The 16,588-nt window shown below is 36.8% G+C and overlaps 1 protein-coding gene across 1 annotated transcript in view; it reads right to left on the bottom strand.

The window, feature by feature from the left end:
* Positions 1–6,652: 6,652 nt before the first annotated feature.
* The window catches only part of PRKAR2B (protein kinase cAMP-dependent type II regulatory subunit beta), a 118,363-nt gene continuing 108,427 nt past the window's right edge, over positions 6,653–16,588 (bottom strand). The window contains exons 8-12 of the mRNA XM_023183096.2: positions 15,372–15,446; positions 11,622–11,687; positions 11,347–11,485; positions 9,176–9,316; positions 6,653–7,264 (exon numbers count right to left, since the gene is read on the bottom strand). Of these exons, the coding sequence (XP_023038864.1) occupies positions 9,183–9,316; positions 11,347–11,485; positions 11,622–11,687; positions 15,372–15,446 (414 nt within the window). The 3' untranslated portion in view covers positions 6,653–7,264; positions 9,176–9,182. The remainder of the gene's footprint in view (positions 7,265–9,175; positions 9,317–11,346; positions 11,486–11,621; positions 11,688–15,371; positions 15,447–16,588) is intronic.

Here is a 16,588-nt window from a genome sequence, read left to right as displayed (position 1 = left end):
ATAGGGACACGTGTATCAGCTCGTTTGTTTTGGTGTCTGGGACAAAAGGGAGGGGGCGGAGGAAGGGAGTGTTTTAAAGCTTGGGCCTCTTCTCTTCCTCCGGGCCTCTGCTAACACTTAGAGCGGCCCAAACCTCTTGCAGTACCCAGTCCGGGCCATAAACAGCCCGAGTTGCTCGCTGCTCACGAGTTTGGCAGGAGGCCAGGGTATTGTTTTAGTGCGAGGGGAAGGAGATGACTGCACCAGCGGAAGTACTGCAGGCTTGCGAGGGACTTGGTCACCAACAAATCACGGTCCCAGGCACGAAGGGGCCGAAAGTGATGCTGGGGGCTCCACTGGCAGTGGGAAGAACTAAAAGTCCTTTCTCCTGTGCCTTGCCTCACCACTCCCAGGACAGCAACTTGAGATTGCCTTGTCATCTCTGTTCATTTCACCTAAGATGTGTTGAGCGCCAGCTAAGTGCCAGGAAGAGTGAGGCTGGGGAATGGACTATGAGCAAGCGAGAAGCTCGGGGTCTAGAGAATTTACAAAGCGGGGGTGGGGCGGGGGTGGGCGTTTACGAAATTGAGGCAAGTTAAAGCTGTATTTTCCATATTGATTAGTATGCTTGTTGGTTAACGTAATACAGAGGGGCATAATGTATGACGTAAACTGGATTTAATTTGTGAATCATTATCGGTAAGTTTCTCTGGTGAGTTTTGTTAAACCTCTTCTGCTTCTAGACGTTTTCCCACTGATGAAAGAAACTGTCTTTCCACTTCATTTCCACTAGGAGTTCCTCAAGTTACGAATTCTCTGACTTACCAGAGACGCTTCCCGGCTTTATAGTTACCTTCACTTTAAACATGGCTGTGCATTCAGTCGGCTGCATCTAGTCAATAATTGGTGTCTTTACCATTCACATTACAAAGGCGTGATTAAGCTTTTCCCCTCTTTGAACGTTTAGCGTTCAATCATTTAAATTGTGCTTTAGATTTTATAACTTTAGATCACATATATGCTTAGTACGATGAGGAAAACCTACATTAGTAAGAAATCTGTAAAAGCAAACTTTTGGACAGAGCCAGAAATCACAGCTAGTTATTTCTTTAAAACCTCCTGCATTTCTTGGATTTTTAAATATACCTGAAAGCCGCATAACAAATCAAGAAATCCAAAATAACCCCGCATATGTTGAAATCGAGTTTAAAATTCTTGAGGATTCCCCATTTGAATCCCTGAAGTGAAATTATGGATAAAGTAGTCCTCCCATGTGATCAAATGTTTACTTTCTATGTTCACAAATAGTAATAAAACATTCTATTTTTTATTAAAATAATTCAGAGGAGAGCCAACAGAATGCTTAATTCTTTCCCTGAGGAAAAAGGATAGGATTTGAATTTACCATCTTTCAGAAATTATTAGTGACTCAAAGAAATGAATGTCTCAGCTACTTTTTATGGTTTTCTTTAAAAAAAAAAAAAAAAACAATGGAGGGTCATCGTGTACTACAATTGACAAAAAAGAAAAATCTGTGAAGTTCACCTATTTATTTAAAATTGTTTTGAGATATTTATGTCTAACTCCTTCTAGGAAACTAAAAAGCTTTTCTCTTTAAAAAAAAAAAAAAAAAAAAAAGCTGGCAAGAGATTGAGATACTGCTTTACCCCCTCCAGTACACAGACTGTGAGATCTGCTTTCAGCTAAACCTTATTTTTAAAAGTTAAACTATTTTAAAGTTTTTACCAAAAGCCTTAGTGGTAATATTCTTTTATTGGGGAACACTGGAAATGGGAAAAAAAATTCAACTTTAGATCCAGATATTGTACAATATATTACAAATAATAATTTATCCTTTAATAGCTCTGTAAAGCCTTTTCCATTCATTCAGAAACATTTAGTTCCATTTTTTTACCATGGTGCCAATTATTGAGAATAAAAAGACAGAAAACATTTTTTGCATACTTTTTCTCATTTTTGTCCAAGTCTTTAATATGAGTTAAATTTAGATAGTTTAGTCACAACTGATTAAATACTAGTATTAGAATTCGCTACACCTTTAAGTGGACAATGAGTCCAATCTTCTGACTTCCCTGGGGGGCTGAATGACCACATTAGTACCTTATGTGTATTTGACAGGACCTCATCATTAATTGAGTGACCAATAAAACTAGCCAACTTATAAGCCAGAACAAAGATCAAAGTACAAAACTAGTAAGATCTCCTTGGAAATTTTTACATGTTCAAATTATACTCTCAAACTAAAACAGATATAATCACAGTTTTTAACTATCCTTAAGATGTTTCCATGATAAAATTGACATTAAAAAATCAGTTTCTTTAAATAACACCTCTTCTTGATTGGTACAGTCACAATATCTATACACACATGTATACACATAAAATGCAAAAATATGTCAAGAAACTGTCAAAATGTCTTTCCAGCAGTTTGTGAAGTTACTTCTGTTATCTTAAATATCAAGTTCTAATTTGTTAGAGATAGTAAAAAACAAACAAGAAAAAAACCGATAAATCCTATTTAGGAGTGAAATAATGTATTTCCCTGATTCCACCATATTTGACACACCAATGACTGCTTTGTTGAACTAAAGAGAAGTTCAAGTACATACATTGCTTGATATTGAAAATAATCACTTTGAACTGTCAAAAGGTAAACAAATGAAATCACATGAACAAGTACTAAACAGAGAAATTAAACACATGCATGGTCTAAGTACTTCTCAAAGTTTTCAGATAGCATCTTGCAAATTTAAACTCTAACAAATATCCTTCCATATACCTTACTATGCTTTAAAATGAGTTAATTTTCTAATTAGTTCAAAGTACTCAGGTAATTCAGGCAAGTTATAATGACATCCATGGGAGCTGATGATGGCCATTTTAGAACTGAGTCATCTCCTGTTCCTGTAGTTCTTGATCCAACTCAAGTTTAGATTTTGCTCCGATGACCAGAAAGCAAGACCTTTCTTCAGGGGCTGATAAGCTAACTGTCTTAACACTATAACCACATTAGGAAGAAAAATCAACGTAAGATGGAAAAATCAAAATGATTCTGTCTCTGGCTTAGGTAATTGCAGTATGTTGGGGAAGGGTGGTTATGCTGATGTTATTGACTACGGGAATGCTGGAGAGAATAGCAGATTTGGGGACTGGGCGGAAGGAAAAGGATAGGTTCAGTCTCAGGTGATGAGCATCTGTGCAGGCAAGAAATCTGAGTCTAGATGTCCTTAGGCAGCTGAATATATTCGTCTGGCATTTAGGAAGGCCAAGTCTAGAGAAATAAACCTGGGTATCCTCAGGACATAGAGAGGACTACTCATTTTTTTATCCAAATTTTTCTCAAAAAGTTTTTATCAAGTCTAATTTGGTATAAATGAAAATATATTTAGAGAAGGCAACAATTCTATTTCATCTCACTCTCAATGTATAAAATCAAGCTCAAATGACTATTCTCATGTCTTGCAAGTTTTCTAGAGATCATTACTGTTATCTGAACTATTTAACACAAATTCTCACATAATATTTTCTACTCCTTATCTGTTTGGTATCCTAGGCCCTTCTCTATGTTTAGTTGCTAGCAAAAAGTACCTCATTTTAAGTACAATTAAGTCGGATAAAGAGCAACTAAAATTGTAGGAATAGGGCCAGGCACGGTGGCTCACGCCTGTAATCCCAGCACTTTGGGAGGCTGAGGCGGGCAGATCACAACGTCAAGAGATCGAAACCATCCTGGCCAAAATGGTGAAACCCCATCTCTACTAAAAATACAAAAATTAGCTGGGCGTGGTGGCACACGCCTGTAGTCCCAGCTACTCGGGAGGCTAAGGCAGGAGAACACTTGAACCCGGGAGGCGGAGATTTCAGTGAACCGAGATCGCACCATTGCACTCCAGCCTGGCTGACAGAGCCAGACTCCGTCTCAAAAAAAAAAAAAAAAAAAATTGTAGGAATAATACATCACTTTTATCACACTGGGCTAAACTGAATATTATTGCTTACATTTGTCCCCCCTCCACATTTACATTCTCTCCTTCCTTATCAGTCACCATCTCATGCGCTTTTGTCTGGTCCATAATAAGCAATCAAAAAAATACATACCTGTGAAACAAATGAAATGTTAGGGGAGACAAGCAGCATGAATTTTCTCATATACAACATAGTGTAGCACTGTATATAGGATGCTGGTCTGAATATTCGACTTTGTTGAATAACTTGCATGCACTTTAACTGTCACTTCCTCTATGTAGTCATTGTTATTATTTGAGAATATGTCTCATCTTCCAGCTATGTTTATATGATAAGCACTATTATTCATTTTTGTTTCCCTCACAGTGTCAGTCACTGAAAGGCAAACAAAGTATTGGGCTGGTGCAAAAGTAATAGTGATGTTTACCATTTTTTACCATTAAAAAAAGCAAAAACCACAATTACTTTTGCACCAACCTAATTAACACTTCAACTCCTTCAAGTTATACAGTATATAAGTCACAAAAATGTTGAGGATATTTAAGTTCAGCTTTAAAGAGCAATTATGAGAAAATAGATTTGCCAAAGATGTCTTTATAGTGTGCACCTTTCTTAAAATATTACTTGGCTTTTAAAAAACGTCATTTGTATATACTTCAAGAATATAGTCATTATGTAAAGAAAGTACACTTGTATTAAATGTCAGCCCTTGGCCTAAGAGAGGTGATGAAGTTTCAGGGATGCAGAGTTTATTCTCCTGTTCCTCAGCAAGATCTAGGAAGGTTTCCAGTTAGGACCAAGATGGAAACCAGTCATCCATAGCATCTTAAGATTTTAACTGGTCATATTTCCTGTTCATAAACTCATTCAGGGGTCTACTTTGTAACCTTTTTTCCAAGTTAAATAGAAAATATTTAGGGTTTCATGTCTGGGTTGTTACAGTCAAGAGCCACAGAAAACTCTCCCTTGTGCCTGAAAAAAAGGTCATTTTCTGTTTTCCAGTGACAGTAAAAAATGCATTTATATGCTATAATGAATCAGTTATAATTGGTGCTGATAAAACATGAGTTAATGTATATACATTTTGTATTAGCATTTTTTTATATTTGGAAAAATGATGAGACTCAGGCTATGGTTAAATCAAAATCTGGGAAAACCACCTCTTTGGTAGGTAGCATTCATTTTTGTGATGTAGACATTACCTCCCTATCAGATACCACCACATCTTCCTATATATGTGATACATACTTCTTCAGGATTTTCTAGGCAATTTTAGATTTATAAATTTGGAGCATAAAAAGTTGAAGAAAGACCCAGATCTGTCGGTCAAATCAAAAGTTTTCCTCTCAAAATAATCTTATTCTCTGCATTGGAAACTACATACCAATTTATATGCCAGGCTCATTAACATTATTTGGGAAAATATATGAGGCCATGAATTGGATGAGGAATCAATACATCTCAATTTTCCACAAGTTCTGCCATCAACTCACAAAGTAAATGACTTTAGTGAAGTCACTGATTGTCCCTAGGTATACACATTGAACAACTCTATAGTCTATTCAGTCTATCCAGTTTTGCTGCCTTTAAAAGTATTCTAGAACAGGTAAGATTGTCTCAACTCATTCCAGTTTTTCCTTTTTGTCAAAATTCTTTCTGATACCTGGCATCAGGCTGTACCAAACACTAAATTTTAGAAGATAGCATTCTTTAAAAACTCTATTTCTCTTAGGTAGTAATTTTTTTTTTGTTTTAATAGAATCCCCTGTTCAGCAATTTAACAAAGCTCTGGCTTAATCCAGATGTATGACTCACCTCTCTAGGCCTACACAGTATTAATTTTCCTTGAGAATGCCAAAGGTCATCTCATCCTTGTTACAATGTTTTTTGAGAAAGGAAAAATTCTATCAATATCTTTAAAGGTGCTTTGGAAAGGGAAAGAACACAGCATGTTTTTAAATCTTGCGTTTCAATAAAATCCAAAGTCCCTTGCCTCATGCCGTTTCACTTGAATAATTTTTAAGCTTTTTTGTTTGTTTGCTTTATAGACGGAGTCTCGCTCTGTCGCCAAGCTGGAGTGCAGCGGCACAATCTCGGCTCACTCCAACTTCTGCCTCCCGGGTTCAAGCGATTCTCCTGCCTCAGCCTCCTGAGTAGCTGGGACTACAGGCACATGCCACCATGCCCAGCTAATTTTTGTATTTTTAGTAGAGATGGGGTTTCACTATATTGGCCAGCATGGTCTCGATCTCTTGACCTCATGATCCTCCCACCTCAGCCTCCCCAAAGTGCTGGGATTGCAGGCATGAGCTACCGTGCCCGGCCTTTTTAAGCATTTTAAATGGCATTTAGCCAGAGTTTATAATACTAATCCTAATGGTAACACATATACATTCACCTAAGTTGTGTCACAAGTAATGTATATGTTAAAATATCTGCACTAATCCGTAGTTCATATGGATATGCAGAAAACACACACACACACACACACACACACACACACACACACACACACACACACACTTTATTTAAAACAAGGGAAAGCACCGTCACTCTTGGGGAAAAAGTCCTCACCCCTTTCCTTAGCCCCACATGATACACAGGAGGCTCTGTCCTTGAATGGTCAACGGAGAATTCTCACATAGTAAGGAGCGTTGATTAGTAATTAAATAATGACATCCACAAGTCAAACTTGAGCTGTTTTAATTAGATACTTTTACACAAATTCCTAGTTAGCCAGATTTATTTGGTTATTCTAAATGGCCAAATAAATCTGCAACACACCACAGTTATTTCTCCCACACATGACGAATAGCTAATAATTTTAAAAACCTATTGCCATACAGAACCATACTTTCTTACTATGTTATGCCCTGGGGGTTAGCTCCCACATGCCACATTTCTATCATGCTTTTCAATGAATTATGCATTATGCAAGTCAGAAAAGTTTAAAGAAACAAGCAAAAAAGTATGAAAAACAATAATTCATGTATTTTATTATAAAAGTGTGCTTTATTATAAGGAAAATTTAAATATAACCAACAATACTGAAAATAATGTAAGTGGCATTTATAGCCTTGGTCAAAGTTCTTTATTAAACAGGCATTTGCTGTTCCATGAATAGTTAACAATTAGTTTATGCAACAAAATAGATAACTTGAAAAAGTGAGTAAGAATACAGAATGATGAACCAGGAATCTGGAGTTCTTTTGTGTTTTTTCTTGTTTAACAGACACGGCTTTTAAAATAAAATCTGAAATATAAAACAAGTCGTCTTCATGTAGAGAGCTCTCTTTTCCTACAAGAAGGTTTTGCAAAAATGTTAAACAGTGTTCTAAAAATGTGGCTGAAGTTATACTTTACATACTTTAACTTCCTATATATACATTATCCAATTAACATTCTAACCACATTTTCATATACAAGTGGGACCATAAACATTCTCTAATAAGACTACACTAGCACAGAGTAATTTTACCCATGTATATATATTCATTTGAAACCTGTTTCCCAAAATGAAATCGCTCATTTAAAAGCAAACAACTGGTTAGAATTAATGTCTCTAGATACTGGGTCATGGGGCCTAGAAATCATGTAAGAGTATATTGCTTTGGTTGAATATAATTAAATTCATCTTATCTGGCAGCATACTGAGTATATCAGTGAACAATGAAAATCTAGTACATCTGAGTTAATCCTGCACTAATTTCAACTATGAGTGTACATTAAAGCAATGGCAAGGCCTAATGGTATATATGGTAAGGGCAGATACTCATTTTGTGTTTATATAGGGTTATGCTCATAAAAATTTGTTTCTATTACTCTAGAGGATGTTTCTAAGAATTAAAAACAAAAAACAAACCATATTGGCTGCTGATCAATGAGACTGTGGGTTGGCAACCATCCTAAGGAAGAACAGAAACCCAAGGGAACAGATGTCTACAAAGGACTGTATTGTGTAGGCCTAGTGAAGAACAAAGAAATAAACTGTGGGCATGCTGATAAGGATCCCAAATTATTTTTAGGACAGGAGAGATTTTTTAGGTGTAAGATCTTAAAGCATACAAAACATGTCGGATCTTAAGTTTAAACCACTTTCTTTAAAAAAACTTCGTGACATTAAATGTCAAGATCAAATTTTTTTTTTTTTTTTTTTGAGATGGAGTCTCACTCTGTCACCCAGGCTGGAGTGCAGTGGCGCCATCTCGGCTCACTGCAAGCTCCGCCTCCCAGGTTCATGCCATTCTCCTGCCTCAGCCTCCCGAGTAGCTGGGACTACAAGCGCCCGCCACCATGCCCGACTAATTAGTTTGTATTTTTAGCAGAGATGGGGTTTCACTGTGTTAGCCAGGATGGTCTCAATCTCCTGACCTCATGATCCGCCCGCCTCAGCCTCCCAAAGTGCTGGGATTACAGGCGTGAGCCACTGCGCCTGGCCCAAATTTTTAAAGATACAGAACATGGAGAATTGCAAAATAAAAAGAGGAAGCAGATATATGCTTGATAAGGGGAAAATGTGTTAATGATCTCTCATCTAAAAGACTCTTTTCCTTATTATCATAATGACTAAACTGCCTGTCCATAAACCCATTGGAATATGCAGTTACTGACATTAGGCCAACGAAGTCAAAATGTACTTTATTGCAAAAATATAAAAAGTTTCAAAATTGCATATGATATTTTATACCATTTCACCAATAGGCCAAGGCCAGCACATAACTTATCAAGCTAGAAAACTTTAAAACAAAAATGATTAAAATTTTACTGTGTATAACGAGTTATAAAAAAAAAAATGTGATGCCATGCTGTGTAGCATGTTTAACTGCCAAGTGCCCTCTTACATGGGGATAGTCACTAATATCTCAGTCTGAATAAGTAAAACACATATAGCCTAAGATAACATCCTTTAATTATCTTCTTAAACACAGATACTTTCTATATATTACAATCATTTTAATAAACCTTTCGGTCATAATTTTGTGGAGTACAAAGTCATTCTATCAGTATGTTGATTTTTTTCTGAACAACTCTTTAGGAAGTGATGTTAAAGCCTATTGACTATTAAATCACTACTGTTTATTGATACGTTGTAAATGTAAAAAAAGGAAAAAACCTGAAATCACAGAAAATGCTTGGCATCTACACAAACACATTCTCAGTGGACTAACCACTACTGTGTAATTTTGTCACTATAGGTCTTGCTCCATACTTTTGCTTCATGCAGTGGGTTCAACAATATCCATGTTTGTTCCAAACAGGGCAACTAATTGTTCTTCATAGGTAGCGATGTTCCTTTTCATAATTTCCATGCAAGGTCCCAGAAGTCTTTCAAATGCTTGCACATCCATTGCTAAGAAAAGAGAAGATTTTTTTTTTTTTAATAACATTCTTTGCAAATCTGCAGAATTTCTAAGTCATTTATAATATCCATTCCATACATATCAATAATGCAATGATATTTTAGGTAAATACTATAAAATACAAGAAAAAGCATAATGATAAAAATGTTCCACTTGAAAAAGGAAGCAGCCAGGGCCACACTCTGCAGTCCCTTGGCAGTATGATGAGCAACGCTAAGTTGGTGGGAGGTTCCTGGTCCAAGCTGAGAAAAGAATGAGGGACTATCATGGAAAGACCTTAGAATTTTAAAAAATAAATGTGCTGTCTCCACCTTAGCAATGTGTACTCCTCAAAGGTGGCACAGGAGTGTTTTCTATCCTGTGTTCCATTCTCAGGGTTTAAAATGCCATGTTGTGAAGGCCAAGTGTTAACTTTTGTAATTTTTGCTCCCCATACTATTGTCTATGCAATCCAAAAATGGCAGCTGACATAATACTTTTGTTTACTTCTATAAGTACATGCTAGAAATCACTTTGCTTGCCTGTCTCCTGGATCTTAAAACTGGATTTATAATATATAGATAGAAAATATGATCATACTTTATATATAAAAGTACAAATTAAAATATATCTTCTTTGCCTTTTAAATTAGCAAAGATAAAAAAAGGCAATGTTGACAAGAATGGGGTGAATGGGCATTATGGCACTGCTAGTAGCATGTAAATTAGTACAAATAAAAGTAATCTGGCAAATATGTGTCAGAAGTTAATTTTTTAAAAGCCCACTCCTGAAAACCATTTCTAAGGAAAACTCCTATAATACAAAAAAGCCTTCTATGCACCAAAAAACTGCTCCCCACCAAAACATTGGAGCCAAAACCTTCAAAGTATTTACCAGTGAGGAATGATTAATTTATCATGTATATATTTACCTAAAAGAATTTTAAAATTTGGTGTAACAAAATAAGAACTTTCCTAAGCATAGTGAACTTTAAAAGTTGTTTGGAAAACTGTTTAACAACTGGAAGCCCACACAAATAAAAAGGACAAGAAGGAATTATAATAGCAAAAATCACTGAGTGGCGGTGGTATGTTTTTTCCTACATTTTCTGTATCTCAGGTTTTCTTTGATGTGAATATAATAATCTATTATTGAAAAAAATTAACAGAATTTCACTCACCTCACCTTTACTCTTTCTAATAGCTCTACTTAGGGAAATTACCTGTCAGTTTCTAATTGTCTTCTCTTCCGTCCAAATTTAACACTTGATTAATATTATACTTATTTAAAACCTTTTAAAGAATGACTTCTCTAAGAAGTTAATTCTAAGGATCCTTGCAAGTCTTGAAAACATTAAAACTTAAGTTTATTCTATTGAATTATGGATGAAAAGCACAGAGAGGGTAATTCCTGTGGGATCAATTTTCTTAAAATATTCTCCATATTGCCACCTCCTGAACTATATTTTCTTATCAAAGTGATTTCTCAGATATACAATCTCAGATATATACAGATGTCTGCACCTGAAGATGGCATTTCTGCCAAGCTACTCTGGTAAAATAGTAATAACGACTGAACAGCGAAGAACATTTGACTGTGCTTTGACAAACGTGAACCTTTGTCTGTAGAACCAGTACTCTAATGAGTAAGGACTCTCCCAACATCTCAGCATTCCCCGCAGATCTCAATAATGGACTTTATAAAAATAGTACCTTAGCCTTCTCTTTTGAGGAACACAGCACATGTTGCTTATTTGAGAGATTCCATATAAAACGTGGTACTTGGAATTCTTATTTTAATGACAAATATGAGATGTTATTTCATATATACACAAAAGAGCAAAATGTATCTGGATGTAAACATTTCAAAGAAAAAATGGCTTCCACAAATTAATTTTATAAGGCAATGAGTCCTAATCTTGTTACCTTTTGTGGGGACCACAAAACCTGTGAACCCAATGAAATGATTCATTCAACATGAATATATAAAATGCAGACATAAGTTCAACCAGGAGAAGCATGCCCACTGTTGCAATCCCTACCTAAACATTTGACAGTCCCGATGGCGTGCGCAGAAGCTGCTCGAGGTTTGTTAGTTACCAGGGCAAGCTCTCCAAAGTACTGTCCTCGCGAACATCGAGCGATTTCTACTGCACCATTCTCTTCCACTTCTGATTTACCCTGACAAGGCAATTAAAAAGATGAGCTTTTCCTCGGCTTATGAAAAATAAAATTAACCTCAGTCTAAACATCAAAAAGTAAATCTGTTGTGTTCCTTGCTAACAGTATGTGGGCTTTGAGGACTTACAATGCTTACCTTTCTTTTCATAGTAATTTTCACTTCTCCAGATTCTACAATGAAAAAAGAATCAGCCGAATCTCCCTATCAGAATAAATAACAAAAATAGACGGTGAAAATGCAAATTAACTGACAACAATCTTGTTACCTTTCATATCCCTAAAATTGATCCAACCCCAAAGTACAGATATTGACCTGAAAAGTGAAATCCTATGGGAACAGGCTATCTCGGTTTCTAAATCAAGAGGTTTTTTTTTTTTTTTGAGACAGAGTCTCACTCTGTCGCCCAGGCTGAAGCAAGCTCCATCTCGGGTTCACACCATTCTCCTGCCTCAGCCTCCCAAGTAGCTGAGACTACAGGCACCCGCCACCACACTTGGCTACTTTATTTGTATTTTTAGTAAAGACGGGGAGTTTCACCATGTTAGCCAGGATGGTCTCAATCTCTTGACCTCGTGATCTGCCCGCCTCGGCCTCCCAAAGTGCTGAGATTACAGGCGTGAGCCACCGCGCCCAGCCCTAAATCAAGAGGTTTTGATGGACAATTATGTAGTAATGATTTCATTTGTAAAATTATTTGAAATAATACTTTTTTCCCCCCTGAGATGGAGTCTTGCTCTGTCACTCAGGCTGGAGCGCAGTGGTGTAATCTCGGCTCACTGCAGCCTCCACCTCCTGGATTCGGGTGACTCTCCTGCCTCACCTTCCCAAGTAGCTGGGATGACAAGTGTGTGCTACCACACCCAGCTAATTTTTTTTTCCTTTTTTAAAAATTTTACTTTAAATTCCGGGATACATGTGCAGAACATGCAGGTTTGTTACACAGGTATAAATGTGCTGTGGCGGTTTGCTGTACCTATCAACCTGTCATTTGGTTTTAAGGCCAGCCCCGCATGGATTAGGTATCTGTCCTAATACTCTCCCTACCTTTACTCCCCACCCCATGACAGGCCACAGTGTGTGATGTTCCCCTCCCTGTTTCCACGTGTTCTCATTGTTCAGCTGCCACCTATGAGTGAGAACATTTGGTGTTTGGTTTTCTATTCCTGTGTTAAGTTTGCTGAGAATGATGGCTTCCATTTTCATGCATGTCCCTGCAAAGGACATGATCACATTCCTTTTTATGGCTGCACAGTATTCCATGGTGTATATGTACCACATTTTCTTTATCCAGCCTATCACTGATGGGCATTTGGGTTGGTTCCGTATCTTTGCTATTGTAAATAGTGCTGCAACAAACATACCTGTGCATGTGTCTTTATAGCACAATGATTTCTATTCCTTTGGGTATATACCCAGTAATGGGATTTGTGGGTCAAATGGTATTTCTGCCATCAAAAAGTGGGCAAAGGATATGAACAGACACTTCTCAAAAGAAGACATTTATGTGGCCAAAAAACATATGAAAAAAAGCTCAACATCACTGATCATTAGAGAAATGCAAATCAAAACCATAATGAGATACCATCTCACACCAGTCAGAATGGCAATTATTAAAAAATCAATCAACAATAGATGCTAGTGAGGCTGTGAAGAAATAGGAATGCTTTTGCACTGTTGGTGGGAATGCAGATTGGTTCAACCATTTTGCAGGACAGTGTGGCAATTCCTCAGGGATCTAGAACCTGTATTTATTTATTTATTTTTTTTTTGTATTTTTATTAGAGATGGGGTTTCACCATGTTGGTCAGGTTGGTCTCGAACTCCTGACCTCGATGTGATCCACCTGCCTCAGCCTCTCAAAGTGCCGGGATTACAGGCGTGAGCCACTGTGCTTGGCCCTCAAATAATATATTCTCTACCACCGTATTTCTGCTAAAAACCAAGAAAATGTGACAAATAACACTGGGGTAAGAATTTCACCCAAATTTCAGCCTAGATAACAGCATACATAGTTGGAAATGGCAACAATGCTGTGTATGCCAGCAGCATCCCCTTAGTTGGCAGAAACATATCTGCGGATCCTGAGCTCCTTAGGAAGTGCCAAGACGTGCACCCTGCGTCATCCTAACATTGCAAGCATTGGCATGGTGACCCAAGATAACCCGTCAACTTGCAAAGAGCAGAAAGCACCCAGATGGAGCCGGAAGCAGCAGATGTGGGCCTTGACATTTTCACTACAGTCAACTGAGGACCAAACTCTGACATGCTAGCCTACTGACATTCCATTTCAAGGCTTTGGAAAGACTTCTAAAAGAGAAGTGTTGCTATTTCTACCCATATATCTCTTCTTTCTTGTTTCTGTTTCTTAATGAACTCTGCCTTGACCTCCAGTGATGCAGTCTGAATTAAACAATACAATATGGAAGATAATAATACAGACACTGACTTTTCTAAGCCTCTGGAGAAATTTAAAATATTTCAAAACTCTTTAATACAAATTCAAGAAGTTTAGCATCCATCACAAAAATAAATGTTGAATTTAGATTTTTAGAATATAGTGTATATATATGTATATTTATAAATGCTTAAAAGACAACAAATATGTAAAAATATCCTTAATAAACCCTAAGTATAGCATATGTCCTTTCCCTTATTTTTATATCAGGTTTTCATAAAAGCTTCATATTAAGTTTTAGAGTGTTCTGAATCATAATAAGTCTATTAACTGCTGAGTAATTTTTAACTATTTTTAAAGCATGCCCTAAGAACTGATGAAAACTGAATACAGTCTGTGAATTATGCCAATGTCATTTTCCTAGTTTTGATACTGTTATTAATAGTGATGCAAGATGCATTAGGAGAAACTGGGTGAAGAGTACACGGGACCTCTCAAAACTATTTTTGCGACTTCCTGTGAATCTATAATTATTTCAAAATAAAAACCTTTAAAAATCATTTAAAACATGCTCTTTGCTTTGTTATTTACCAATTTATATAGTAGAACTTTAACCTTGTTTGACTCCGTTTCTTCCCAATCCCTGACTGCTCTAACACACACACACACACGCAGCAATGGGAGAGGCGTGCTGAATGAAAGATTTACTTATGTATTTGTCTTCTAAAACAATTATCTTTTTCTCAATCTCAAAGACCTTGAATCTTGTTTCCCATATAAAGGAAGAGACTGCATTTCAGATAAAGAGCACAAAATAGTGTAAGGCTGTGATACAAAAATTACAGTATCTATTAAAAATCCATTTTAATCATTTGCTCAGTGCTTCAAAAATATAACTAGGAAACAAGGTACTATCATCTGCATGCTTCACCTGTGAACAGTCTTCACAAATTCTACTTTTAGTAGCCCTACTCCAACCCAGGTATCTAATATTATTGGTTCCAGCTGGGATCCTAGAAAAGTATTAGGGATTAAATAACATGTTGACCCACATGTAGTGCCTGGAAGCCAAAACAGTATATGTTGCAGCGTGTTCCCTTCTTGGTGACTTTTATCAAGGAGCAGCCTCAGGAAGTTTCATCATGAAATGATCATGCAAAACTCTATAGAATTTTCCAGTGTACTTTCTGGGTCCTCATTAATGTCATGGAATATTCACCTGTTTTTTCCTCTTATAAATGACTACAATGATGCAGAAAATCATTTGATGGTTTAATACATATTCATTAAGAGTTAATTACATAAAAATATTCAGTAGCCTAATAACTATAAATGAAACCATTTTTAACAGGTCATTTGGTAGTAGTAATATTTATTTAACCCATCACTGCATACTAATTTTAGAAACATGAACAGTTTATCAAGATCTACAACTACACAAACCTTTTGGAAAAAAACCCTAAACTGAATTACATTTCAAAATATCATACCTGAGCAATGATTTGTTCTCCATCGTTGTATACTTTGGTGCCTATCACATCTACTACTTTCAGGCGTTCAGAAAACTACAAAGAAAGAAAGACAATATTAAATAGAAACAAATTAACTGGGTAAACTTATCTATTTAAGAAGTAAAAAACTGGTAGCCTATAGGACAAGTAAATCGAGCAGTGTGTAGGTTGTTATGTGTTTGTTGTATTAATTATTAGTCAGCATTTTAAAATAAATTTTTCATAAAAATTGGATCTCCAGCTTCTCTTGAAAAATCAGCATCACATAACCCATATTTCCACATAGCAACAATAACACTATGATGGGATAGCAGCTGTTTCTTTAATGAAATAACATGTTCTCCAGTCTGCCAAAGTCCCTTCCTGGCTTGGTTTTCTTCTCTGTGTTACCTGCCTAGCTTTGAAGGCACTGGATTTCCAATCCCTGACCTACTTTTATTTAAAGAAATATGCTGCTGGAAAAGATCAGCTGTCTACCACGCACTACGTGATATGGACAAAATTTCTACCAGGCATAAGCTGATAATCCAACAGAGACATTCAAAAGGAGAAGCACTGCTGTGTTTGCCATTTTATAAGACGTTGTGGGTACATATATATGCCTGTCTTTAATTACTCTCAAAATATTTCAAATATGACAGTGAAATAGAAAAGCATTTAATTTAATGATGAAGTATGGAAAATGAAGCTGAATTTTTAGGGTAACAACAACCTATTCTCTCTCGTTAAGTCTCTACCTTCAAAGATAAAAACCTAAGAGCTGGTCTCATTGAGACGACATCTGGGCTAAGAAATGAAGGAGCCCTGCAGCCGTGTAGGAAGGCATTCCAGACAGACGGCAAGTATGAAGACCCTGAAGTGGGTGTGGGACAGGTGTGTTTGAGAAGTGGCAAGAAGCTGATGTGTCTACAGAGAGATGATGAGTGTGGAGCAGTAGGAAATGAGGTTGGGGAAAATGGGCAGGGGAATGGGACAGACTATGCCTTAGAGGCCATGTGAGGAGGAGCCTAAACAGAGCAACGCCACAACCAGGGATTTTAAAAGATTATTCTGCAATTAACTAGGCAAGAGGTGATGGTGGTTCAGATGAGTCATTGCTAACTCGAAGGTTTCTGGCCTGAGACACTGGAAGGATATGTTACCATCTGTGGGGAGAGAGAAAAGGAGTAGATTTGGGACATACTAGGTCTGAGATG

Source organism: Piliocolobus tephrosceles, chromosome 8 (genome assembly GCF_002776525.5).
Source record: "Piliocolobus tephrosceles isolate RC106 chromosome 8, ASM277652v3, whole genome shotgun sequence".
Classification (NCBI taxonomy): Eukaryota; Metazoa; Chordata; class Mammalia; order Primates; family Cercopithecidae; genus Piliocolobus; species Piliocolobus tephrosceles.
This window is presented reverse-complemented; position numbering and strand designations above follow the sequence as displayed.